Source organism: Lytechinus variegatus, chromosome 7 (assembly GCF_018143015.1).
Source record: "Lytechinus variegatus isolate NC3 chromosome 7, Lvar_3.0, whole genome shotgun sequence".
Lineage (NCBI taxonomy): Eukaryota > Metazoa > Echinodermata > Echinoidea > Temnopleuroida > Toxopneustidae > Lytechinus > Lytechinus variegatus.
In genome coordinates this window covers 9,289,355-9,306,531 of record NC_054746.1, presented here as the reverse complement: position 1 = coordinate 9,306,531, position 17,177 = coordinate 9,289,355, and the positions used below count along the sequence as shown (strand labels likewise).

At 35.6% G+C, this 17,177-nt stretch overlaps 1 protein-coding gene across 1 annotated transcript in view; it reads left to right on the top strand.

Annotated features, from left to right (window-relative positions):
- LOC121418386 (dipeptidyl peptidase 3-like) overlaps positions 1 to 6,394 on the top strand; it is a 30,050-nt gene extending 23,656 nt beyond the window's left edge. The window contains exons 13-16 of the mRNA XM_041612225.1: positions 606 to 726; positions 2,399 to 2,578; positions 3,981 to 4,146; positions 5,652 to 6,394. Coding sequence (XP_041468159.1) covers positions 606 to 726; positions 2,399 to 2,578; positions 3,981 to 4,146; positions 5,652 to 5,797 — 613 coding nt within the window. The 3' untranslated portion in view covers positions 5,798 to 6,394. The remainder of the gene's footprint in view (positions 1 to 605; positions 727 to 2,398; positions 2,579 to 3,980; positions 4,147 to 5,651) is intronic.
- The last annotated feature ends 10,783 nt before the right edge of the window (positions 6,395 to 17,177 follow it).

The following is a 17,177-nucleotide window of genomic DNA, read 5'->3' as shown; positions in this document are numbered from 1 at the left end:
ATTTAGGTATCTATAAGACGCCTATTTTCAAAATCGGGGTTTGCCTTGTACTTTTAGCTTTTCATTCGCAATAATGGTTGTTTTCAGGGTTTATAAGTTCTAATACATGTACTTGTATACATGTTTCACCTTGGTTTGAGAAATTTTTAAATCGGCTGCTCACAAAGTTAAACAATACCTTTAAGGACTTTACTATGGTCTCAAATAAGAAGAAAGCTTTGCCACTCAATGATGATTGGTTTTGTGGCATTAGAGTAGAGATGATCAGCTGCTTCTACTCATCATCTCTACTCGCTGACTCAAGCCAGCACCTCCTTATCCATCCTTGTACTCAAGCTGTTTCAACTCATCAATCTCTTCTGGTTTACAGTCCTTTTCAGGACCATATTAAAAAAAGATTACTCTCAAAATTTCCACTTTCTCCCCTATCCATTTCTTTTTTCTTCCACTGTTCTATAATACTCCACATGGTGTACTGTAAACCACATCATCGATTAAAATACATTTCTTGTAAAGTATTGAGTGATATTCCAAATCTGTTTGTCAACTTGTCGAGTTTATATTAGTTTGTATATAATGCTGATGATTCTCAATCTTATGTTTAGGATCTTTGGACATGAAGGTTCTGCAGCAGAGGATATTCTCTATGTTAACTGGCTTAACATGGTCAGAGCTGGAATCCTCGGTCTAGAGTTCTATACACCAGAAACTAAAACATGGAGACAGGTACGTACAGGTTCTTAAAAGCAAATATTGCAAATACTTTTGTTGGTTTTATGGGGGTATAAAATTTATTTTTGCTATAGTAGATTTTTATCTTGAAAAAAAAAATTATATGTGTTGATTGACTTATAAACTTCATGAAGCTGGGCAGAACCTTTCTTAAATTATTGCAACATGCATACCGGTATGGTAAAAACTCTAGGAATGTATAATTTTTGTCTCTCCTGCATAGCAGAGCAAGACTATAGGCGCTTTTCCTACGGTGGCATTTAGAGTCAACAAACTTTAGCCATGATTGGCACAACCGCTTTTTATTCATTAGGGGGATAGCGCTTTGTATTATTACGTAATATCCCCCCCCCACCCGCAGGTGAATAGAACTTACTGCGGATCGACACCATTGATGTTTAGGGTATTTGTAGAATTGTCATCATAACTTACATTTTTTTTTATTTAGTTCATGAAACTTGGACATTTTCCCTGAATATCCTCTGCGTGTTTCAGATCTCATGACCAAGATCAAAGGTCACAATAAGTTAATGAACTTTGGCCTTGTTAGGGCTATTTTCTGAATTGGAATCATAATTTAGAAATTTTATGGATCTAGTTCATGAAATTCTTTTTTGCACACATCTTAGGTCACATGATCATGGTCAAAAAGTCATTTTGGGTTAATGAACATAGTATTTTATTATTATATGAATGTTTTATTTTGTGAATAATTATTCAATAGCTGTTTTCAAAGTCAGCTCTTCTGCTATATCAAATTGTGTAATGCAGAAAGAGACTGCCAGAGGCATTCTACTTGTTATTCTTGGTACCTCTAATGAAAGTATTTTTGAATGTTGTGGTATGCCCTTATTTTTGTTTCTTGTCTTGCCTGCATACCAGAGCAATACTGTACACTGTAGGTGCCGCTTTTCCGACCGCTGCGACATTGAAACCTCAACCAAGGTTAAGTTTTTGAAATGTCATCATAACTTTAAAAGCGTATGAACCTAGTTCATGAAACTTGGACATAAGGTGAATCAGGTATTACTGAACATCCTACCTGGGTTTCAGGTTGCATGACCAAGGTCAATGGTCATTTAGGGTCAATGAACTTAGACCATGTTGGAGGAATCAACATCAAAATCTTAACCTAAGGTTAAGATTTTGAAATTACGAAAGTCGACTTATACAAACTTATTTGTGGACATGGCGAGATACATTATCTTGCCAAGTCAGCTTATAAAAAGTTATGTCAATTTATGAGTTGACATGGCGAGATATATTATCTTGTCAAGTTGACTTATAAAAGTTTATATTTCAACATGACAAGATATCTCATCCTGCCAAGTTGACTTTTAAAAAGTTAAATATCAACATGGCTGTATGTTAACATCGCAAGATATTTTATCTTGCCAAGTTGACTTATAAAAAGTTATATGTTAACATGGCGAGATATCTTATCTTGCCAAGTCAGCTTATAAAAAATAAAGGCAATTTATGAGTCGACATGGCGAGATATATTATCTTGCCAAGTTGACTTAGAAAAAGTTATATTTCAACATGGCAAGATATCTTATCTTGCCAATTCGACTTATAAAAAGTTATATGTCAACATGGTGAGATTCTGGATTCTCGCTGGGACTTGTAACAGCTGATTTATTCTTTCTGTTTATATGTTGATCAGGCTCACATGCAAGCACGCTTTGTTATCTTGAGGGTATTAGTAGAAGCAGGACAAGGCTTAGTAACTATCACCAGGACAACAGGGGATGATGGGAAGCCTGATGTCATCATTCAAATTGACCGTACTAAGATAGAGACAGTAGGCAAGGAGGCCATTGGGAATTTCCTCAGGAAACTGCAGGTATGTAGTTTATAATGATCTTTGTTCAGACCTGCCAACCAGTACGTTTTTGGCATGTTTAGTATTTTTTGCAACCAAAATACGGCAGTATGTTTTTTCTTTAAAAAATATGTTTTTGAAAAAAAAATTTTTTTTTTTTTAAAATTATAATAAAAAATCTTCTCTATATGTCTCTATTTAAAAAAACTTACACAAATATGGTTATTAGGTCAATGTAATTTCAGGTAACTTGTTTTTTTTCAATCATTTTGTTAAAACCAGGGTGAGATATACACATGTTTTCAATGTTCTTTTTTTCATCTGCAAGAGCGGTGTGCATTTTAGCTTGCATACAGCTTGAGCACCACGATGAGCGAGTGCGCCATGCATTTTATTATGAAATACACTTTTTTTGGGGAAAGTACAGTTTTTTTTATCACAGAATACGATTTTTCATTCCCAGAAGTTGGCAGGTCTGATTAATTGATTTTCCTCTTTGTGGATAGTATATATTTTGTATTGATAAACCATGAGAATTCTTACAATCAATTAAACACCTTCAGGTCCTTTCACTTTACATGAGAATGAAAATGAAATCTGCTTATGTAATGATAATATCAAGTGTCTTTCTCGGGGGGGGGGGGGGTGCTGTCATATATATTTATGTACACATGCATGACAAAAATAATGTGTTTAAAGGGGTGATTTACTATTGACAACTGGGATACATTTCTTTAATCTATTGCTATTCATCCAAATGAATGGCTACACTGAAGACAATAACTCACAAATTGTGCAACATTCATCTCCCCCCGAGCGGCACGTCCAGTCAATCATGCAAAGAGACTCCATCATCCTCTTTTCACTTCATGCTCATTGAGTTCGGATATCTCTAAGATAAGTGCTCTTACTTACCATCAATATCCCACAAGTCGCTTTTCAACCAAACTTGGATGGTAAATGTACTTTTGGGAACTGCATGTTATGCTGCAGTCACAGGTCACATGGTAAGGTCAAAGGTCATTTTCAGGTCAACGTTAAAGTTTATGTGCAAGACTCTCTTATGACACATAAATTTGCAACCGTAAGTCACTTTTCACCCAAACTTGGGTTGTTGGTGTACTTAGGAGACCTGCATGTTATTGATTGGAGGTCACATGGTATGGTCAAAGTTCGTTATGAGGTCAACATTGAAGTTTACGTTGAAGACTCTTATGACTAGTGTTATTCCATCCCAGACATTTCACAATGAAGTTTCAATACAATTCTGTTGCGTGCCCTCGCAAATCATGATATTTCTGGTTATTTTTATAAGTGGGTGAGACACAAAATCGCTTATGCCTTGTCTTGACGTTTCATTCCTTTGGTTATTTAATAAGCATGTATACAAGAGTTTTGTAACCATTCAAAATGTTTGTTATAGGTTTACAAGTCGACTGGAGATTATACTTCAGGCAAGGCCATGTTTGATGGTTACTCAGCTGTTAATGATGATTCTGTAGACCAGTTTCTGTCACTGCGTCAGACGGTCCTTGATCGCAAGCAACCAAGACGTATGTTTGTGCAGTGCAATACTTCCATTGGATCAGGTAAAAGTGAATATATTTTATTATGTTAATATGTGATTAAATTGTGACACTTAAAATCAAGGCTAACTTTGATTCTCGGTGCTATTCCTGATTCGTATGTTGCTATTTTTGTCTCACATTCGTAGTGGAGTGAGACTCTAGGCGCCACTTTTCCGATGGCGGATTTTTCTCTTTCCTCTAAAAATAAGTTTATTTGGTTTGGATTCCCCTTTAACTTGGAAAGCATATGGACCTAGTTCATGAAAATTGGACATGTTTTAATTAATAGTCAAGTATATGTATTACTAAATATCCTGCCTGAGGCTCAGGTCACATGACCAATGTCAAAGGTCATTATGGGTCAATGAACGTAGATCATGTTGGGGGAATCAACATCAAAATCTTAACAAAAATAAAGTTTTTGAAACGTTGTTATAACTTTGAAAGTTAATGGATCTAATTCATGAAACATGGACACAAGTTTAATGGTGTATCACTGAATATGCTGCCTGAGTTTCGGGTCATATGACCAAGGTCTATGATCATTTTAGGGGGAACAAATTTTGTTCATATTTTAGTATTGTTATTGTTATCATTTTATTCTGCATTTAATCAAACATATAAAACAATGTATACAAACATTAGGATAAGGATATTCACATGGATGCTGAGAAAGGAAAAAGATTATCTAAATGACTATAACCCAAAGGTCTTCCTTTCCAATCCATGTGACTTTACAAAAATAGCATACACAGGCCTGTGAAATCTCCGCTATTTAGCGGAAATCCGCTATTTTCATTTTTAAGCCCGATGTCAATTTCCGCTTTTTTCCTGTGTTCCATTTCCGTATTTTCTAAGTCAAAATTCCGCTATTTTATCCAAAACGGCTGGAAAACAAGTCTAGGTAAATGGATGCGAGCAGAATGTGTGTGTTGTGAATATATACGTTACGGGGCCTTGTATTTTGCCTTCGCGAAGTTTCGAATTTTTAGTATATGTAACTCTATGAAACTGCTGCGGATCACACCGTGCACCGTTGCCGTTGTTGGCATATGGGCCCGTCAATCTGTATGCATTGTCAGCGGACGGAAACCGCATACAACACAGGGAAATCATTGCATGTGCACGTTGTTGGTTACATACATGTACATACGATCGAGACTCGCGAGTGAATGAACCAGTTCGCGTGTTCGGGATGTTTACGAAGTTAGTGTTTTGAACTTTCTGACTTTCTGACTTATCGTAACTCTATGGAAATCCATCAGTGTCATAATTTTTTCTGCACAAAATTTGCACAATGTCCTTTGTAAACAAAGAGAAGCACAGTGAATTTTCAAGAAGACATTGAATGCATGAATATATATCATAGTCAGAAAATATTTTGAACAAACATGAATTATACATGTTGAAGTTGCTGGCCGTCCATAGTTGCAATTGATCGGATCAATCGTAACTCTTTGTAAGACGGGGCCCAGAGGACTTTATAATGAAAGTAGACCCCTTTTGTCCCCTCTCTCCTTTCCTAGATGGTGAAGTTGTCCTCCATGAGTATGAAGCATCAGCAGCAGGCGTGATTCAGTCTTTCATTGAGAGGTATAGTGGAGATGAGGTTGAGAGGAATGTCAGAGAACTGTGGCAGAAAGACAGACAACACTTCCCTTCCGTACAATGAATGTAACACTGATGCCTTTACAGATTCAGGGTCCCGTAGCACAATGGTTAGCGATTAATTGTACGCTTAATTTCTACGATTGATTGTACACTGTAGTCAATGCAATCAATCGTAGAAAAATGTTCTACGATAATTGATAAGCTTTGTGTTACGGGCCCTAGGTGATGTGAGGTACAGCAATGTGTAGGTAAATACCCTCGGAACAATTCCATAAAATATGCACATCCAACCCTCTTTTTTTCAGGGACCTTCCCGAAGTAATTTATGAAAATCAGGGCTGGGCTTGCAAAAGTGTTTATTATTTATTGTCCCTCAATATTAGTAGGTATGTCTCAAATAGATTTGTTCCAATGAACTCTTGTTCTGTGTTTGTTGAATGATTGTTTTATTTGTTTCCTGTCAAAATGCTTTCTTATAAAGGTCATACATGTATTTGATATCAGGAATATTGCAGGATCGGCAGAAGACCCCAAAAAGGTATTTGTATTAGACAAAGGAAAAAAGTAGTTTTAAAGTTCACTGAAGACCTATACTTAGCTGTCAGATGGTCAGGCGCGGTTGTAGACTAAAGTTTTTTTTTTGGGGGGGGATTGGGCCTTCGGAAAATTTATGACGTTGGTTTTTTCAGTACAATGAAAATGGCCTATTGTGGATAGCCTTATACACACCAAACAGCTAGTCCCCCTCCTATAAAAATATTTCTAATATTGTGCGAGGGAGAGTAGTGACCGAGAAAAAAAATCACATTTTCAAAATGCTTGAGAATTTTTAATCTTTATTATGCATCAGGGCCTGATTGGTGTTACAGATCTGGGGGGGGGGGAGGGGCGAGGTAGTGCGAGGTAGTTATCAGGAAATGGGTTGGTGTTAATTGTTACTCTCTCCTGTGGTGTTTTTTAAAGACTGAACGTAAAAGGTATGTTAGAACATGGCAGGAGATGGAGTTTTAATATCATTGACACCCCTTAAAAATATAACAAGGGACTGTGGTGGCCAGGGAGAAAATGTTTGAAGTGAAACCTAGCATTTGGAGCATGCTATGATCTTTACAAATAAATGTAGGCCTACACCTGCAACATCATTAAATTAGTCAAATCACTCATGGGGTAGGGGGCGATGGCCATTAAAATATTGGGGATGCGGCAATCGTATCGATTTTACCTGCCCAATAATTTTGACAGATTGAAAAACTCAAGAATCCATTGCAAAAATGTGTTCAACATCGCTATAAAACCATCAGACTTGACATGAAAATATTAAAGATATAAAACTGTAAAAAAAAAATTTCATGTGCAAAATTCTGTACTATAATTTGTTAATGCAGGACTTAATTAGATTTAAGTATTTTTTTAAAGTACTTTATTAGTAGAACATTTTTTGTTTGTAATACATTAAAGGGGATTTTTACCCTGATAACAAGTTTATTGTAAAAATAGAAAAAATATTGGTAAAGGTTTAAGGATAGTCCATCAAAGATTTAAAAAATTATTAATTTTTTTTTATTTGTGACATGATATGCCATCAGCTTCCTTTGTATCGTGAATTAAGAGTCAATGAAATGTCATTTCTCAGAAAAATAAAAATTTGTTTTATTGTACCTTCAGTATATCTACAGACAAGTTATTTCACATCCTCTCCTGAAACGAAGAAGAATTTAGTCTTCATGAATCATTAAAAAATTTAAGTTCATGCATTTTATATTACACAACATATGGGGCAGCTGCTTGTTTATGACATCACAAGTCAAACAAAAAAATAAAATAACTTTCTTATATAATCTTTTATGCATTTTCCTCAGATCTTCACCAATATTTATTATTATTTCTTGAATTCTTATGGAAGAGTTTTTATTATGGTGAACTTCCCCTTTAAACATGCTGTGCGTATGAATATTAGTATTCCATGTCCTGTTTGACACCAAAATCATTATTTTGACTGTTTATGTGACTGTTCTTCTATACATTTCAATTGGATTGATAAATGGCATTTTCTATATACATGTACACACACAAGTGACAGTAAAAAGGAATAAAATATAAATAAGTAATATGAATTCTGTAAAATGAATATATAAACGTCTTTGTCAGCTATTTTTTTTCTTTCTGTAACTTGCTCTGAAGTGCCTTGACTATCTAATTAAGATTGAAAGTGCACTATACAAATTATATGTATTATTGGTATTACGTAGTTGATTAGTTATCCAGTATGTAGTTGTCCTGGATTTTATCAGACTATACACATTACAAAAACATTAAATTGTTTTGTTTTACTTGCTCACATTTCTTTATTTCTGCATCAATTGTGTTCACAGTTAGTATAGTCACGTATCGTATTACCGGACACGCATATTACTGCGTTTGAAAACAATTTCGTACTGTAAGACTTTGCAATTAATTTCACAGAGCATCATAGAACATGATTGCAAAAACAAGGCGAAAAATAAATCAAACTTTTACATTATTTATCTCTAAAACGATTGATATATTTTCTGACGCAAATATGGGCCTGATTTGCCGAATTTCAATCTCGTCCGCTTCTTTGATCAAATGATGAGGTTTGGTGTATTGTGGGTGATGTTGACGGCTAGTTCTCAAGATACCCATGCGAGAGGTTTAATGTGAGTAAGGCCGTCGACGATCGGCAGTGCATCAATAGAACTAGATGAGCGTCAGGATACGAATGAGCATAATATTGGAAAGTGCCATCACTGCCATGGAACATGCAGCTAACAAGAAAAAAATAAAAGAAGTTATCAAACACGAATTTATTACCAACGTCTGCTCAGATTCGATATGAAAAAAGCAAACAAAAACTTAGAATTTATGCATGATGTGATATATGAAGAAAAAAATCACACAAATTCTTTCTTACATCATTACAATGAAGAATATCTTTACCTGTCTGGCGTGCATCCGGAATCTTGATGTAACTTGTCACGCACGAAAATAACTGTTTTTCGTGGAGGGGTATGCGACAAGTGCGAGGCAAAGAAAACGGTTGGTAAATACAAAACGATTTTATCATATTCATAATTTTCATAATATTTGGAATAGCAAGTGCAAATTTTTCGTGATTGTATTGTCTCTAGTTGTCATTTTTAAAGCACTGAAATAAAGGTGTCCGGTAATAGGATACACTGCCATATATATCATGTTGGGTGGTTGTGTGATGATTTTTGAAGGTTTCCATGGTGGTTTGATTACAGTATACCATGTGTAAAGTTCTGATATGGTAGGACTGAGATAAAATGTGGACAGGGATAGAAGGGAAATGGAAAAGGCAAGAAAGAGGTTGGGAAGTAAAAGTTTTCTATTTAGAACGAGTGTTGGACTATAAACCAGAAGGGGTGGAATGCTGAGTTTCAGGCAGGGTGAGAGGATTGAGTAGATAGTTGGTTGGGTTGGAGAGGTGAGAGAGGCTTGAATAGATGATAGAAGGCTGGATTGAGTCAAGTTGTATAGCAGGAGAGAAGACTCGAGGTTTCGGGCAGGTTGACTGTCCGTCTTCCGGAGTTTCCCAAAGACCGTCCCAACCAGCCTTCTACTCAAGACGCTCAACCTGCCTACTACTCAGCTCTCCACTCCTCGTTATGGTCCTAGTGGACTAAACTCATTCCAAAAAGAATACTCTACTTTCCAACCTCTACTTTTTCACTTTCCCTTTCACTTCTATCTCTATCTAATTTCTATCTCTATTTCTATAGCTGTGTGGATCGTTGTGGCCCAGTGGATTAGTCTCCGGACTTTGAAAGAGGGTCGTGGGTTCGAATCCGAGCCAGGGCGTGATCTCCTTCGGCAAGAAATTTGTCCACATTGTGCTGCACTCAACCCAGGTGAGGTGAATGGGTACCCGGCAGGATTAATTCCTTGACTGCACTGCGCGCTGAAAGGCAGCTCAAGCTAAAGCCGGGGTAATAATAACAATATTCACTATACATCCCCCCCTTCTCACCAACTGGTCCACTCCCCCAATTCAGAGTAAAATTATGACATACAGATTGTTATGGTCAGGTACTCAAGGTTGACCGACAGCAGGGTGTTTTGACCGTTGACCGGACAGTTATGAAAAGTGTTCATTTATGAACTCCATTCAGATTGGTCATGGATTACGTGTTGAGATTTAGATTAAATTAGAGATTAAGACTGCAGTTTTCATCATGAGTAAAATCATCATTAGACTTACTCTCATTTACTGTTATCATCGTGACTGTTTCATACTCAATAAAAATTCAGAACTGTATCCTTACATCTTGCCTTGTGCTTTCATTATAAGACTGGTTGAAAGTAAATGTGCAGATCAAGGCACAAACTACAACATAACAATAATATTGCAAATCATGAAAAAAAGGTAATCTTGTCTTTTTTGTGTCTTATCTCATGGTGTATTTCTTTACTATCAATAACTGTGATACATCCCTTCAATCTATGCTCTTAAATGGCTACACCGAAGACAAAAACAAAATTCCTTACGCGGCATTCATCTCCCCCCGAGCAGCATGCACGTTCAGTCACTCATGCAAAGAGACTCCATCATTCTTTTTATACACCCGTCTCGACGGGACGTATGTGGTATCACGCGCGGTGTCTGTTAACTTTTCCTTGTAAACGCGATGACGTCAGTTTAACTTAACCTAGGCTCATATAATTTGGTGTGTATGATACTAACATGAATCCCAGGAAGCCTATTGATTTTGAGGTCAAGGTCAAAATGACATGTTTTCATCTTACCCTTTTGCAGTCCTTGTAATTTATGCAATAACGTCAGTTTAACTTAACCTAGGCTCATATAATTTGGTGTGTATGATACTAGCATGGATCCCAAACAGCCTATTGATTTTTGAGGTCAAAGGTCAAGGTCACAGTGACATATTATCTTATGACAGCTTGAGAAAAGGTTGGCATTTTTACTTAAAGATAGTATTGAAAACACACTTTTGATTGGGGGGAAATTCTATTTCAACTGTGACTTAATTGCTGTTTCATGGTTGAGCGACCACACTTGAAAACTTAGGAATTAATACCCTTTAATGCATTATTTCTTCACTATTTCTCAGGATCAGTTGAATTTATGGTCAAACCAGTGATGGATCCAGAATTTGAAAAATAGGGAGGGAAGTCACTAATATTTCAAATTTTAACATGTTTTTTTTTCAAGTTAAGGCACTACCATAAACCCCATACCATGATACGTTACAAAAAATTGTGCTCACTGAGCTATGAACATACATGTACATTATCAAAATTGTGTGTGGAGTGGTGGTTGATCCAGAATTTGAAAATAGAGAGGGGGACCATGAAATTGGGGAGGGGAGCCACTAACATTTTTCCAATTTAATTTTTTTCAAGTTATAGAGGGTACTACCATGAACCCCTATATGTCACAAAAAATTGTGCTCACTGAAACATGAACATACGATAGGCCCCCATTCCACAGTGGCCAGGAGACCATTGAAGGACCAAAAATTAGCAGTCTTCAAGATCACTGAAATTTGTCATCTCTGTGGAATAGATCAAAAAGACCCCTCAAAGAACTAAAAAAAAATTTGATGGGCACTTCTTGTCTACTGGGCTTAGACTAGTCCTAGAGAGATCTTTCAATGGTCTTTCAGAGATCTTTTATGCAACAAGTGATCTTTCAAAATTCTTTCCATGAACTTTGCCTGGTCTTTCAATGATCTTTCAATGACCTCTCCTGAGTTTTACAGTGATATCAGCAAATATCTTGAGGGTTGAAAGATCATGGAAAGACTAATAAGAACTTTGAAAGTTCATCGAAAGACCACTGAAAGACCATTTTCCTGTAAGACCGCTGAAAGACTGTTTTGAACCATTTCAAAAAGTTTTGGAGACCATGAAGACCACTGAAAGATCCATCAGGAATCATGAAACTATAATTAAACATCATATCTCTTTATGATACAGGGGCCCTGCCATTAAAGGAAACCAAAAGCCAAGGAGAGAAGCAATCTTATTGGAAAGAGTAAAATGAGAGGAACAGTTTGAAAAAAAGTTTCATCAAAATCGGTTATGAAATAAGCAAGTTTTGGCAGTTTGAAAAGTCTTGTTGTACTTCTCTGGGGATCCTCAAATTGGCAACATGCTTCAAATGGCTGATTTTGTGGACAACTCTCTATTAGTTTTGTACACAATTTTTTAGATTTTCCCCATTATCTTTCAAATTGCATCTTGTCTCCTGAGCACAACATATGTCATGGGGAAATATAATTCACACCATATACGTCAAGGCAGGAGGATATAAGGTGAAATATGTAAAATAAAGGGGAAAATTTTATTTTGGTGTCCTTTAATATATGTAGATAAAACATTTATTTATTTATCAATATAATTTACTGTCAGAAATATCAAATTCTGTTTTGTATTCAGTCTTCTCCTATTCCATACAGAGATTGAATTTGATAACAGAAATTGTATTCACTTGATGGTAAACTGTGCATTGACATATTATGACTGCAATTTGCAATAAGTTGCAGTGATCATCTGTGATGTTAGAATGATTTTGCATAGGCAAAATGTGTGAATTTTTGTTTAAATTTGTGTTTCTTTGCCATTATAAATTTTGGCATTTTATTGCATGGTAATATATTTCATAAATAATATCTTTATGCAAATATAAGTTTGTGGCCTGATGCACCTTCAGTAAACTCTTAACCAATAATGATGGAAAGAAGAGTAGATTATAAAATGATCATTTCCTGTGAATGTCAGACATATTGGTAATTACTGTGTGTCTGGATCTTTAAGCCAATTACTGAGTCATGGGGTGTGGTTCTATAATGTGGCTTTACCGGATGTCAACATTTCACCAACATGATTTCACACACCAGGCACTCATTCATGAACATTTTAGACAAGTACACAACATGCATTTAAAGGAACTGTCAATCTTGAAATGTCAATGAAATAAAAAACTTCCAAAAAAAAAACATGTTGAATACTGGTAAATATCATTGCGTCTCAGTTTAAGACTACAAAATGTTTGTTGCCATTCTAAATTTATTCATAATGAACTGAATACAGGGCTCAAACAGATACATTTTAGGAGATCTGAAAAATAGAGCAAATTCAGATAAAAATGATTTTGGCCTTAATTCAAGTATACATGATGATTTACAATATCAATTACTATACGCCATGAGTTGATAAACAAAAGCTCGAGCTGTAAAAAAAAATCAATAACAAAATTACATCCTATTCACACTGGATTACAAGTCCAAATCAAGGGGCGTAATGGGGGTCGGTGCATGGGGAGAGCAAAAAATTTCCTGGTCATAGGGGTCCAGATATAAGCAATTTTTTTTTTTACATTGCGAGCAAGCCAAAATTTCAAAATTTTTGTTTCAAAATCTAATTTCTGAATCAATTTTGACATTATCTTTCCTTTAAAAAATTGCCATTAATGAATGGAAAATAAATCCTGGAACCCAATTGAGAGCCTTCCAGACTAATTACCTATTGCAACACCAATGGGATGGTAATGAGACACGTACATGTAAAGATATTTCACATTGTTGATTCATAATCAAACACATCTGGAAACAGAAATTTCTATGGTACTGATCTGATAATAGAGTTAATCTAACAGTTGACACTGTTTAAAAGTATACCTTAATTAATCCAGGGATGTCCCTGATTAATCTCAAAACATTTAATACATGCACCCAATTGGGTGTGAGGAATTGAGCAGCTCATAAATTTTGTCAGTGAAAATCATTATTTTTTCATGAAGTGCTTCTCAAATGTCATGGGCAAATAACAGGGCAGCATACAATGTACATAGCGTACATAGTCCAGGGGATCATTTCATGAATCGCTAGATGTTAGGAGCTGTGGCATATCCTACATGTAGCATCTGATTTCCTTACTACACATTAGTCCGTGAAATCACTAACAAACCTTTTCTTGAAATACACCCCGTACAATGTATTCACAATGAAATAATCACATCATGTAAGTTACCGGCATAAACATGTGTTGGATTAGTAAACCGTTATGTTTTGATGGCGAGAGTGAGGGAATATTTAACCCTTCAACATTTACAACAAAGATTGGAGACTATCCCGGGGAAGAGGTTAACGTATTAATTTATTACTGATAATTACTAATTTATAATCCTGTTCCTTTGTAAAGTTGCATTGGGGTAATTTGTACTGTATTATAGTAACCTTTCCAGATTAACTGTCCGACACTTATATGACACGCATGTGTTGATAGTGTCGATAATTTTTTATCAATCAATCCCTCAATATATTGAAGTAATGTTTAAAAAAAAAATCATATTTTTGATGAAGGAAATCAATAATAAAATATTGCGTTGAGAAAAACAAATGTGTAAGTCTCCATCAAAATGTTCCATAATAATTCTAGGAATACGGTTTTTCACTTCTATTTGTATCTGTAGAGCCTGTCTGTTAGTCTATATTATCATAAGAAATAAACCTTCATTTTCATAATTAAAAAAAACAATTTATACATGTATTGCATGCTGTTTTGAGTTATTCTCTACTTCAATCATTATATATACACAAGTTCCTGAGCAACGCCTGACTCCATGAAGGCCTCATATACATGCAGATAAAATATTCATGCCACTTTTCTTTACAGCTTTATTTATAACATCACATATCAATTCACATCAAAAGTTATCATGATACCATCATTTTAGTATCTAGGCAAGAAAGTAAATTCATCATTTTCTCACTTTTTCAAGTACATGTAGGTTTGATTTGTCTCTCTGTCAATGTGTCATAAGGTCTTTTCACTGCATAATTATGTACTTGCCTTGCTCCTACAGAAAGATGTAAACAAACATTCCATGGAGGGCTCATCTGGTTTGCCCTTTTATTCTATTTCACATTTTAAGAAAGTAATGGACAAATAAATCAACTGAAACCTTTAGAATCTTAGAACTATCTTCTGGAAACGAGTACATTAACTTGCTTTCATAAATTGAGGACTATTACATGTACATGTAACATGAAAAATTGAAGATCATCATTTGAAGGTAAACTGCTCATTTGTCTATTGCGAACTCATCTACTCACCATATGGTCTACCTTCATTTAGTCTAATGCCTTTCTGTACATCAACATTTATTAACTGTTTGGTCAAACAATCACTTTGTTTAATCACCAATTCGTCTATTACAATTTGGTTTCATAAGCAGTCAGTCTAATACCTATCTTCTTTTCATTCATTTCGCCCAATTTACACTTAGTCTGATCAGACCAAATGGTACATGTATATGCACTAAATGGCTATTGAACCAATTGGCTAATAGACAAAAAGGTGACTGGACGCAATGGCAATGAGACAATGTGGAAAGTGGAGGAACTGATGGTAGACCAAATGATAGGAAAAGAGTTGTTAATTGGACAAATTGGCATTAGACCAATTGGAAATAGACCCATTTGACTTGGGTGTTCAATTCTTTGAAATGAAATCATTCTTGAGAGCTAAAGGGCAATTCCACAGGTTGGGACAAATCTGTAACGTGAGTAACCGACACATTCCAAAGATTTGCCAGGAGCATAATAGAATTTCCCAAGTTTTGTTTTTATACAAAGGATAGTCAGACTGTGTACTTTGTTGTGATACGGAGATGTTTAGTTCCTATCAATAATAATGGAGTTACAGCTCCAAGTATGAGTCAAGGTGTCTCCAAATGTAACGTGAGTAACCGTGGAATAGCCCATAACACAAAATTTGGCAAATTTTCAAATTGCACAACCACAAAATACAGCAACAGCACATCATTGCTTGCTTCCTTGAATAGGGCAATTCAAATCGATTGCCATAAGATTTCTACACATAAACAAATGTTTTGACGGTGCTAATTTGTTATTTACTAAATTCTAGAAATCAACAAAACTCATGATCTTCCTAGGTTTAACCCTAAGAATCCCCCTCGACTTTTTTTGCAATAAACCTGCTGCACAATTTTTTTTGACCACGTCACTCACTGACTTTACTTTCAAGTCTTACGCAACTTTTGAGACCAAAATTGTGACCCCTGGGTATGCGGTTACAAAATTTCACATTTCGTAAGTGCATGCAGACCCAAAATTGCACAAAAACGTGAATTTGTGTACAAATCCAATACGAATATTGTTTTTAGCCAAATTTCATAAATGTATTATTATTTTTCCTTTCACTAATCAAAATCAATAGATTTCATCTTGTTCATGGTCAAAATAAAGTCCTTGATCAATTTCCATTGAAAAACAATAAAAACAAAAACTCCTAAAAAGAAATACATAAGAAATTTAGAAAACAATAAAATATGTAAGATAATATACCTGATGTTGAAATTTTTCAAAAGTACATTTGATCAGGGGCCCGTTGCAGAAAGAGTTGCAATCAAACGCAACTCTAAAAATCATGCGCAACTAGATATTCAACCAATCAACAGCACGCATTTGGGACTTGTGATTGATTTTTTGACTTGCATTTAAACGCAACTCTTTCTGCAACAGACCCCTGATTCCTATAAAGATTCTGAGAACCAAAAGTTAATTAGAGCAACATTTTTATTTTACACGTAAATTAGAATAATTAACAACTTTAGAGATGATGCCAATTTTCATCACGATCGTGTGATCGAAGGCCAAGATCATAAGGGGGGGGGGCTGAATCAGCCTTCCCCCGTCTTCTTAGGCTATTGATGCCTAAGAAGACTGCCCCCTTATGATCTCTGCCTTCGATCGCGTTACCCATAGCACGAGGACTAGTAAGTTTGAGATTAATAAGTTAACGTTTGAATCACATGCATGTAGCATCCCATTCTATGACGATACAATTCTGAGGCACTTTTCAAGAATTAAGTTTATCTCGGGGCCTTCTCACACGTGATTCTTAAATCATCATTGTAATGATTGCAATTCGCCTTTAGAATCATCGGACCTTTCACACGCTTGCTCGAAATCTGATTTGAATTTGAATTCCCAAGCGAAGGTGGTATGTCCTTGGTGACTTGTCAATCAAAGCACTCCATCGCAAATACAAACTACGATGAGCGCATGACAAATGAATCATCTACGGAACTAACGGAAGTACTTGAAATGTCACGTAAGCTCCGCCCCCAAAGATGTTTTGGAGATCAAGCCTTTCACACGCAAAATTTGTACTGTAATTTGAGTGAAACTGATCTGGAATTTACCTCCAGAGTAGAATTTGTATTTGTGATTGTGATTAGCATTTCGTGATTCATACCATGTTCTAGTTTGGTTTCACACGAGCTAAAAATTAATGATTAGCCTTATTTTTCACTGGAATCATTCAAATTATGATTTTTTTTACTGTGTGAAAGGGCAGTCAGTTTGGTCATTATAGGAATAACGCATTCCGCGGAGTTGTTTAGCGAA